An 11698-nucleotide genomic window follows, 5' to 3' on the forward strand; every position below is an offset into this window, starting at 1 on the left:
GAAAGAGCTGCAGCCTAAGGATCACAGCTGTTTGTACTACATTCATGCGGTTGGCACAAAAGTCACACATACACACACACACAGCCCAGATAGAAACGAAATTATCAAACCATAGATGACCACGTGGTATCAATGCTGGGTACTCAAATGTAACAAGGAGGCATCTCGCTGCAGTCGTGAAGCGATCAGTGAGAAAAAAGGTCCCCGTATTGGCCGGCTCCGTGCTCTTGGGTGGGGACGTGGTGCCACCCTTCCTGGGACCACTTTTTCTCTGGGGGGTCAGTCTCCTTCCCTCCTCCACTCTGCCTTTCGGATGCATTTCAGTTCCAATCGGGGCAGGTGGCAAAGTTGCCGGAAACCTTGAGCTTGGGTTTTCCCAGATGCTTCCTTAATTGTTTCAGCGATTACTGACCCTGGGCCACATACTAAAGCAAGGTTGGCATTGCTTAAAACAAAAGCAAAAACTGAGCAACCTGCCTGGATCAAAGCTCTGGGGACTTAAATATGATCCTGCAAAAATACAGCTTGGTGAGGGGAGGCAAGCACGCGACCAATGCATCATTTGGTGGCTGTAGTGTGGTATAGAGGTGGGATGTCGCAGGTGGATTGTGTCACTGTCAGACCCCCACGCTGTTCGAAATCCAGGCCCTGATTTGGGCCATTCAAGGCTTGACCGTGATGTTGGAACAGGGTGCCCCATAACCACACGTTGGGGGGGAGTATCTTCTATTCTTGCCCAGGAGAAAGGGCTTGTCTTGACTCGTCATGGTTCATGTCTGTTCTTTAGAAACCTGAGTGCATGTGGATTCATTTTATTGGGGGGGGGGGGGGGCTGAATGATTCCTAAGCCTCATTACGGAAAGATCTGGAATCAGGAAAGACAAGATATAGGGGCTGGGGAGAGGCCGCTGCCGCTGTGGGATTGTGGACCGTTGGGAGTATTGTGAAGTGATTTGGGGTTAGAGGGCTGTGGGAGGGGAAAGTAAGGGGTCCATATGGGATCAGTGAGGGCGGGTCATGTGGACGACTTACCGAGATGGACGTGGGGATGGGGTGCCCCTCCCCCTCTACAGCTCCTATCCCTCCCCAAACTGCAAGGGAAAAGTGGAGTGGAGGGAAGGTATAGGGACTGTGGAGCCAGGCAGGAGAGGCCAGGGTAGGGTGAGAGATAGGCTTAGCACCCTAAAGCCTCCAGTCACCCCTTGAAGGTCATTTCATGCAGGCTGTGTGTTGGTTAATCCCCCCCGCCCCCTGCCCCCATGAAGCCAGGGCAGTAACGAAATGCTGTGGGTAGTCTCCAAATTCAGATTGTCAATGACCAAGGCAAGCTGTGATGGATGGTCACTTCCAGGCCACACGGCCTGTCTGGGATCCCAGGCCTTGAGAGAGCTTCCTTTCAGCAGAAAACTCACTCCCCTGCTCCCCCCACGCCATGCAATTACTTTTTAAAGGGAAAGAAGGATTCTTTTTTTTTTTTTTTAAGTTCTTCCCACTCGTTGAACCAATAAGAGCGAAAAAGTAAGGTCAAGTGCCCTGAAAGATCCAGCACTGTTTCAGGCTAATTTGATACTGGCTGCTAGAAACCTGTTTCCTCGATGGCTGCTGTAAACCTATGTTTAACTTTGTGGTGATGGCCACAGGGCAAAAAAAAAAAAAAAAAAAAAGGACAAAATAGCAACCAGGATGCTCAGTTCCTCGTATATATGTATGCTTAGAGCCTGCTAGTCCCGACAGGGCGTCCAAAAATATATGGGATCTTTTTCTTTATTTTTTTCTGCCAAGGAAACCCATGTTCATCCACAGAGGACCGGAAGTGATAGACACATGAAAGTGATCTGTTAAAGAAACACGTGGGTATTCAGGTCTTTTGGGGGAAATTCCTAAGTTCTATGTAGTAAAGATCTTAGGGGTCCATCAGGAGTGGGTAGATCTGGGGGACCACGCATTCTTTCTCTGTTTATAGCTTTATTGAGGCATAACTCTCATACAGTAAACTGCACTATTTGACGTATTCAATTCGCTAAGCTTGACATATGTGTATACCCATGAAACTATCACTGTAGCCACTTAGGAACATACTCCACATCCCCTAGATTTCTATTTAAAAAAAGAGTCTTGGGCTTCCCTGGTGGCGCAGTGCTTGAGAGTCCGCCTGCCGATGCAGGAGACGCGGGTTCGTGCCCCGTTTCGGGAAGATCCCACATGCCGCGGAGCGGCTGGGCCCGTGAGCCATGGCCGTTGAGCCTGCGCGTCCGGAGCCTGTGCTCCGCAAATGGGAGAGGCCACAACAGTGAGAGGCCCGCATAACGCAAGAAAAAATAAAAAATAAAAAAAAAAAATAAAAAAAATAACAAAAGAGTCTTCTCCAGTGAATATATTTGGTGATCTGTGTGTGTGGAGTGCCTGTCCAATGGGGTGTGTATGTGTGAGTTTTGAACACAATCTAGGAGATTGTGTATCTAAACGCTCATGGGTCTCAAAATTTGGGTCTTCAAGTATGCATTTGGATATATGTATTTTGTTTTTGTTTTTGTTTCTTCTTCCAGTTTTTGTTTTGTTTTGTTTTGTTTTTTTGCGGTACGTGGGCCTCTCACTGTTGTGGCTTCTCCCCTTGTGGAGCACAGGCTCCGCTTTTTCCAGTTTTATTGGGGTATAATTGACATACGTACTGTTTGGGTTTCAGGTATACAGCATCATGCTTTGACTTACCTATCTCATGAAATGATGACCATGATCAGTTGAGTGATGGATATAGCTGTATTTGAGGATCACACAGGAATTACTGATTTTCTTCATTGGTTGGGCCAGGGAGCCCGGTTGTGCTGTATATACAGGTCTTTTTAGCCAGCCTGACATCCAGAAGAGGGATTTCATAGGAGAGCACTTTCAATCACTCTCCCCCATATGAGGTTTTCCCCAGTATTTAGTTATTGAGTACCAAAGACACCTATTTTCTTTGTCAGGAGGAAGTCTAAAGCAATGGATTTTTCCAGTAGAATCCAGGCCCTTGCAGACATTCCTCTCATGGATATATGACGTGTGACTTAAATAAGCGGGTCAGGTTGAGTGTGATTTGTGGACTCTGTTACTTTATTGTCCCACCTGGACGGGATGTTGAGACTCCTGGCTTCACGGGTAGAAGCCACCTGAGCTGTTCCTCACCCTCCTGTAGGGTTAGGATGAGAATCTGCAGGCAGACTGCCTGGGTTCAAACCCATTTGACTTGGGCAAATTATTTAACTCAGTTTTCCCCGTCTGTAAAATGGGGATAAGAAGAGAATTTATTTTTTGTTTTTTTGTTATTGTCTTTGTGGGGATTAAAATGAGATAATCCGTGGAATGTGTTTTGTGCAGAACCTGGTACAGGATCAGCAGAGTGTTAGTGATGATTCCACTGATCGACTACTTAGCTGATCAGTTTATTAACAGGGCAACTCCATCCAAAACACATGTGTTGGAAAACTCTTTGCCTACCCTATTTTAGAATCTGAAAGACTGAGATTTTTAAATAACTTCTTATTACTGTGGCTGAAACACAACTACAAATGTTAGTCTTTGTGGTTTAGTTGCTTCATTCCGTGGTTGCATTTTCAATCCAAGGACTGTTTGCCCAGCGTTATGCTTTGGATAATTGCGCAGGGAAAGAAAAGCAGTCTATGAGATTAAATTGCCAGGACACTTTGGAAAAATACGAGCCACCAATTTTGGGTCCAAAGGGCTTAGTGCCTCCAGACTGATTTGGAGGCAGGTGCCAGGTACCAGGTGGAGGCAGGTATGTGACCGGGTTCGTTTCTTACACTGCTGTCACACACCTGTATACCACGGGGTTCCAATGACACGACATATTTCCTGAGCCCAGCTGTGATCCCAAGCTGGATTTGGGAGTTATTCCCTCAGATGGTTGACAGCTTGAAAAAGATGCTTAAACGCTCGACTCTTCCCCAGTGACCGTTCACTCTGTGAAACATGTTTTTGTAAGGTTTGCGCTGTAGTTGTCAGCAGCTCCCAGAGCAATCCCTAGAAATATTTAGGTGTTAAAAGAAAGGTCACATGGGCATTTCATTTCACTGCTTTTGCAACAATGGCAAGCATGTCTCTCCCCCGATATTAACTTACTTTGCCATTAAAAGGCATTTTCCTCCTGCTTAAATCATTGTGTATGGAGCCTGTATTTATGAGGTATGAGCTTTCTGCTTGGGACCAGGAAATGAACCCCTAAGAGAGAGACATAATTAAGACTTTCGGCCCTCACGAGGGTTTCTTTTTTTTTTTCAAAAGTGAGAATTCACAACAATTATTCTCATTAATTTTTACAACCTCTGTCTCACTGGTTGGAGCTGGCATTTATATTTGTTTCCCCCCCACACCCATGCCCTTCCCCCGGATATCCAGTTTTATGCTGATTTTGGAGGGAGTACATTTGTATGACGAATGGAAGTCAATTTCAGTGGAGCCTTTGGGTAGAACTCAGACATCCAGGTGTATCGGTTTATGTGCCCGTGAGTGATTAGCTCTGTGTTCGGAAGGGAATATCATAGACAGGGTTATGGTAAGTGAGGGGACAAGTATGAAATAAGTATGAAATCAGATGGACATTTTTACCTGCACCTAAGCTTGCATGTTAACTTTTCTCAGGGGTGATTCTTATGTCCAATAGGCATCTACACTAAGACATAGGTAAGACCCACACACCTAAGTGTATATCTAGCAAAATGTGCGTATCCTTTACCATCGTATTTTTGGAAGCTATGGTGATAAGAGCAAGAATTAGGTAGTAGTTAATCTGTTTGAGGTGCAAGGAATGGGTTTGAGCAGAAAATTTTTGCTGATAAAATACCAAAGCCACCCTTTTCTTTTTTTTCTCAGGGTAATTTTTTTATCCTGACCTCTTGGTGGAACAGTGACGTCATGGAATAGGCATTAATTCAGCCCTGATGCCACACCCTCATTGTCTTACTGTCCTCAGTATATTCAGGGGCTGCCTTCCATCACCGGGTGGGTGGGAGGTACAGAAAGCGGGGTAAGGATTCCCTCCACCCCTTTTAAAAATGATCTGAGTTTTACTTAACTTTTTGAGAATTCCCCTCTCCCCCTTTAAAAAATGATTTATGGTCAATTGGGTTGCATTTTATTGTCATAAAACCGGAGTGAGAAAGAAATCCCCACTAGGTGATGGGCTTTTGGACTCAGAACTGGCTTGAGGAGTACACATGTTCAAGACTGTTTTCCAAAGAGATTTTTTATTTTTTATTTTTTATTGCAGTATCATTGATCTACAGTATTGTGCCAATCTCTGCTGTTTTCCAAAGAGATTTTACAGACGTTTCTACTCATTCTGAAGAGTTAATTCAAAATCAGAAAGTTGCAGGAATTGGTACAGTTAAAAAAATGAAGGAGGAGGGAATGTGTATACATAGAAATACCCAGACATATTTAAAGAGTTTTACAATTGATTTTATTTTTTGGAGCAGTTTAAGGTTCATAGTAAAGTTGAGTGGAAAGTACAGAGAGTTCCTGTATACCCTCTGTCCCCCTGCATGTACAGCTTCCCCTGCTCCCAGCATCGCCCCCCAGAGTGGGACATTTATTACCGTTGATGAACCTACATTGACACGTCATCACCCAGAGTTCGTAGTTTGCGTCAGGGTTCACTCTTGGAGTTGTAGACTCTGTGAGTTGTTTTTTTTGTTTTTGTTTTTTTTGGCTGTGCCATGCAGCTTGTGGGATCTTAGTTCCCCGAATAGGGATGGAACCCGTGCGCCCTGCAGTGGAAGCGTGGTGCAGTGGAAGCGTGGAGTCTTAAGCACTGGACCGCCAGGGGAGTCCCTAGACTCTGTGGGTGTAGATAAATGCATAATGACACGTCTTCACCATGATGTATCCTACAGAATCGTTTCACTGCCCTAAAAATCCTCTGCGCTTCTCTCGTTGATCCTTCCCTTCCTCCTAACCCCTGGCAACCACTGATCTTTATGCTGTTTCCATAGTTTTACCTTTCCAAGATGTCATATGGTTGGAATCACATTTAAAAAATGTTAATTTTACATATATATTTTATTGTGAACACACACACATATGTAGTAATTTTATGTTCATGGTAGAGTCTTGGAGTTAGAAGGAAACTTTATAACACCACCTCTTCCAGAAACCTGAACAGACCAGAATGCTTGCCCCCAGATGGACAAATTATGAGTGCGTTCATTGATTAAGCCTAGTTTCGCAAGGCAACTACTTGGTTTCTCAAAGTCTATAACGATACTACTGGGGGTAGAGGAGATGGTTTTGTGGGTACTTGAAGATGATGGAATCACAAAAAAAATTGTTCTTGTTCCAATTATCTTTCTATTCATTTATCGGAGAGGAGTCTTATTTCAATACCAGTTTATGATAAATACTTCTCTAAAAGTGTCGCATTTCCCCTTGCAACAGAGAGAAGGCAGGCCTTAGGTTTGGAACTTTCCAGGGGTGCCAGTAGAGGGAATAAAAAAAAATAATAATTAATTAATTTTTGGCTGCATTGGGTCTTAGTTGCGGCATGTGGGATCTTTCGTTGCAGCGCGCGGGCTCTCTAGTTGCGGCGTGCGGGCTTAGTTGCCCCGTGGCATGTGGGATCTTAGTTCCTTGACCAGCGATCGAGCTAGTTCCCCGACCAGGGATCGAACCTGTGTCCCCTACATTGGAAGGTGGATTCTTAACCACTGGGCCACCAGGGAAGTCCCAGTAGAGGGAATTTGATATAATTATTTTCTTTTTATTGACTAGCAAGTGATTCCACTTTGACGTATAGAGAAGTGATATAATTATTTTTATAATATAAATTTAAATCAAAAGTGGTTTGATTTAAATAAAAATATTAAGCAGACCAGTGAACTGGGACTATATAGATACGATAATGATGGTGAAGGTGACCTTTGAATGACTGGCCTCTGATGAATGCTGCCCTGGTTTCCATGAAGTGATTACATATATAAAAATTCAGTTCACACACAGCTTTTAGGAAATACTTCTGGCAAACTCCATAGGGATGCGCTCTTTTACCTAGACCTGCTACCGTACGCTCACGCTAACAGAATATGTGTTGATGGTTTCCATGAAGGTTCTGGACCTTGAGCCAAAGACCCTGTTCTATCACTAAGTTTTGTATAGTTCAACAAAAATTTCCAAGAAGAAGGCTCTCTCTTCCTTACCTAGACAATTTTTTGTTTTTTTTTTTTTTGGACTTACCGTGCAACATGCAGGATCTTAGTTCCCCGACCAGGGATCGAACCCCACTGCCCCCTGCAGTGGAAGTGCGGAGTCTTAACCACTGGACTGCTGGGGAAGTCCCCTTACCTCCACAATTAAAGAGTTTTGAAGCTGTTTGGTAGCTATCATATATGTTATAATTTTATATGTTGGTCTTTATTTAATTAGACACCATTTTCCACCTGAGCTAGCAAACTGTATCTGTGAAACTATGAAATGAATGTGAAGTGAGGCATAGTAGGATTTTGAGAGCAATGATAAGACCTTCCCAATGGAGATTGCCACGCTGCAGGAAGTTGACACCGTGTCAACATGGTACAATTTTCCAAGGAGCAGGGGGTGTACCCGGTGTTGAGGCCAAGATTGTGTTTGAAACACAAAATGCTACGATTTAGAAAAAAAAAAAAAGCCACTCCAGCCGGAATGATGCAGAGTAGGACTCCAATTAATGGGCAAACTGAAACCAGGTTTTCTTCCCCTTTTAAATACAATCTGATCTAGGACATTTTTCAAAGCCTCCTTTCGAATGAAGTGGTGGGTCCCGTTGATGTGACTGGCTTAACTTGCTTTGGGTTGCCAGAAGGTTGCGTTTCCATGACACTTATTATTAGCCGGGTCCCGAGGTAGTCTTGTAACAATCCAGTGAAAACGGAACTCTCTCTCTCTCTCTCTCTCTCTCTCTCCCCTTCCTTCAGATCACCCAGCTAAAGATTGAAAATAATCCCTTTGCCAAAGGATTCCGGGGCAGCGATGACATGGAGCTGCATAGAATGTCGAGAATGCAAAGGTAAGAAAATGGTGTCCTCCGCTCCCCGCCTCTGCACTCCCCACCCCCACTAATAACACAGGTGAGCCAGCAACACCAGAAAAGCAGGCACAGAGAAATGGGGCCCTCTTTTCCATCAAGAAAATGGAGAAAGAGCCTCTTCAATCCCACTTTCTGGTAACCCTCCAGAAAGGTGGTTTCCTCTATCAGGCAACGTGGAGTGCGTAGCTTTAGGGGAGAGCATGTCGGAGGGAATGTGATGGTCTCCATCTGCCTCGGGAACAAAAGCTACAATCTTGTCCTCTTTCTCTGTTGTCTCTCTCCCTCAAGTGAAGTCCGCTCTCTCTTTCTTCCCGTAAGTCACAGCCGATGAATGACGTTCTTTTAGGCAACAGCTCTTGATAAACGAAAGGGAAGTTAATGGCTTGAGTTCCTGGGGGTGATATACAGACAAAGTTGACACCACGTGGTGTCCCAGGCATGGGGGATTGGAAGCTGGTGATAAAAATTGCTCGGTGATTTTACATATTCTGTGGTCACGGTCGCTGATATGATGAATAGAAGGGGCTGTGGAGAATGGGAATTTGGTCTGATTTGAAAGGATTGTACAAGCGTTGCCAATTTTGTTAAATATTCTCTCTACCTCTTGGTAGAGTTCCAAAATAACTTACCATATGGCAAGAGAATTAGAAATACATCTTGATCCCTTTGACCAAGAAAGTTTTCTTTTTCCCTTTTTGGTGGGTTTAGTATTTCAAAATAAAATGAGGTCATTTAGGAAGCTTTTCCTTATCCCTTCTGGAAGTCACGAAAAGGGAGAGTTGGGCAAATGGACAGATATAGCCATTCAAAGGAGGACAAGAGACCTAAGAAAGAGAAAGAGAGAAAGGCCTCAGCTTTGTGGTTTAAACATTGGGTTTAGAAATGCATGCCGTGGAAATTGTTTTCAGAGAGCGGGCTTACCAGATCTAATTTTGCATGCTTTTAAAAAATAAATATGCCATTATCTTCAGATGGGACACGTACACCACACTCATATGAATTCCTGCATTCATAACTGGTTTCCTTCACAATTGTGGATTTGTAAGATGCTTTTTGTGGCGAAAATAACCAAGTTCTTAAATGATTATTTAGAAACATTTTTGGCTTTACATGTCTACATTTGGGAACTGGAGTTGGGTTTAATCTATGGCCGTTGGAAGAGTTGACAACAAATACCACTTAAAGGTGAAAGAGGCCAAACTGTTTTCAGCCGTAGGCTCGGGATGCCAAGTTTTTATTTCTATGGCGTCTAAACCCCCATCCTATCCTCATGGTCGTCTGTCATCACAGCAGCTTCGCCGTTGATGGACAGTCTCATCTTGGTCCTCCTGCAGGTAGGGGTCCAGGCTGTGCAGGTAGGGACCGGTTCCAGCCTCTGCAACTGAAGACCTCCTTCCCTCCCCCACTTCTTCCTTCCTTCCCACAAGGTCAAGAGCAGGTGGGATCATGGGTTTAAGGTGTTGCGAATCGCCCCCTCAGTCTTACCCAGTCACCAGGTCCTGTTGATGCTACCTTCTTATCATATCTCTCAAGTCGCCTCCTTTCTCCATCCAGGCTGCCTATTCCAGCCACCACCAACCTCGCCTGCTGCAGCCTCCTAACCTCTTTAGACCTGACGTCAGCTCTGTTCCCCTCCCGGGGGACGTGCTCCAGGCAGCTGCCAAAGACAGCTTTGTACCACGCAAATCAGACACGCTTACTGCACAGCCTAGAACACTCCCAGGCCTCCTATTGCTCTCAGTGTCAGGTCCCGACTCCTTGGTGTGGTTGACCACGCCCTTCCCATCCAGCCTTGCCACGCCCCCTAGCTCTGTTCCTCACCAGCGTCCCCTCTCCCTTTCAATCGTGCTGAAGGAGCTGCTCCAGGTCTGTCTTCTTTCCATTATTTCTGGCCCTTTGAACACCACAGCTGGTCTGCCTCTGTCTTTCTCCCCTCTTTTTCCATCTCCTGCCCATCACTAAAGCCTCCCTGTAGCTATTTCTTCCTCCAAGAAGCTTCCCCTGGCCACAGACTGCGTAGTCAGGGTGTGTCTATTCCCAAGAGCCCTCACTGTTTTCCTTTGTCAGGCCAGGGCCCCGTGCTCTGGAAGCTGGTTGGGCAGATGATGGACATCAAAGGGAAAGGCAGGTGGGGAGGGACAGGTGTTTGAGAGCTCACATGTCAGCGATCCTGGTGACTCTCTGTTACAGCTCTGAACAACATGGATGGTTAGATATTTAGGCAGATGACTGTACTTTGGTCTGAACGGGCTGCCCTAACTGTCCCCTAGTTACTGCAGATTGGCTGAGGGGTCCTTTCCGGGTAGGCCCTTGGAGATGGAAGGAAGGCAAGGCGGTTGGTCCTCAGGAGTCAGTGATTGACGTGTTGGAGGGAAACTCTCAGCCTCCGAGCCACGTGTGTCTTTGTTGCCACGTTAGGAGTTGTGCTGGGGAACAGGGAGTGGACAGGGTCATGCGCCCAGTTCTCTAGAGATGGCCCCTGGGGAGGAGAGGGAGCAGAGAGGCCCCGATAGGCTTTGGAGTCAGACAAACCTGGGTTCAATCCTTGCTCTGCATTTATTGGCATGTGACCTCAGGCAAGCAGTTTCACCCCATGGAGCCTCAGTATCCTCATCTGTAAAATGGGCATAAATAAATATACCTTCCCCTTTCTGGGGTTCTTGTAAGAATTATGTGAGAAAATGCCTGAAGAGTGCTTGGGTTCCTAGCCCACACACCAAAACATGATCCAAGCTGGGGAAAACTCCTCATGACTCCCAGTTTTACCCTTGTTCAGAATTTCTTCTGGGCTGTGGTCCCAACTCCCAGCTCGCAGTAGGTAGTGACAAGTGGGGAAGATGGCTCTCCGGAGACGGCTGTGATAACAGCCTGGCTGGAACGGCAGGCTCACTGTTGATCTTGTAATCCTGTTTCCTGTCCCCCACACACCCGGTGACAGCTGGCTCAGGGAGCAAAGCGGGAGGAATGAAATTTCCTCTAATTCCAACAATCGGACGAAGGGAGAAGGGTGGGGTTAAGGAGGGTTGAGCCTTCACTCGCAGTGATCCCACATAAATAACGTTTGGATTAGCTTGGCCAATGTCTGGGCACTCACCGCCCTCTCCTCTCTCTTCACCCAGCAGTCTGCGTTTGGAACACGCAGAGGGTGTCTTAGTTTTCCAACATTGAGGTGCGGTTTCTAGTTACAGAAGTAACTGCTTATTCTGAAAATGGGGGCGCGAAGGGAAAGCACAAAGAAGAGAATAAAATCATTCCACAAATCCTGCCTCTAGCTGGCTGATTAAAATACATGCCAAGGTTATTTTGAAAGGTTAGTCTGCGGCTTAAAAACTTCGTATCCCTAAAAACCAATATTTCCCCAATTGCAGTTTCCCCTCCCCTGGTGAGAGATGAGATGATTTTAGAGGGTGCCCACAGACACACAGTTGCATCGGGCTGACTTCATAGACAGTATTGTTTAGAATGCGACTAAGTTTGTTCCTTTTTGGCTACGCCGTGAGGCATGTAGGATCTTAGTTCCCCGATCAGGGATTGAACCTGCGCCCACTAAGCGCAGAGTCTTAACCACTGGACCGCCAGGGAAGTCCCCGAGACTAAGTTCTAAGGAAGGAAGGGAAGAAGGAAAGGAAAGAGGGAGGGAGAGGG

At 45.7% G+C, this 11698-nt stretch overlaps 1 protein-coding gene across 3 annotated transcripts in view; it reads left to right on the forward strand.

Annotated features, from left to right (window-relative positions):
* The window catches only part of TBX5 (T-box transcription factor 5), a 49288-nt gene that overhangs the window by 13672 nt on the left and 23918 nt on the right, over positions 1-11698 (forward strand). For all 3 annotated transcript variants that reach the window (XM_007468561.1, XM_007468562.1, XM_007468560.1), the window contains one exon: positions 7941-8032. In XM_007468561.1, the coding sequence (XP_007468623.1) occupies positions 7941-8032 (92 nt within the window). The remainder of the gene's footprint in view (positions 1-7940; positions 8033-11698) is intronic.

This window comes from Lipotes vexillifer, unplaced genomic scaffold (genome assembly GCF_000442215.2).
Source record: "Lipotes vexillifer unplaced genomic scaffold, Lipotes_vexillifer_v1.1 scaffold573, whole genome shotgun sequence".
Lineage (NCBI taxonomy): Eukaryota > Metazoa > Chordata > Mammalia > Artiodactyla > Lipotidae > Lipotes > Lipotes vexillifer.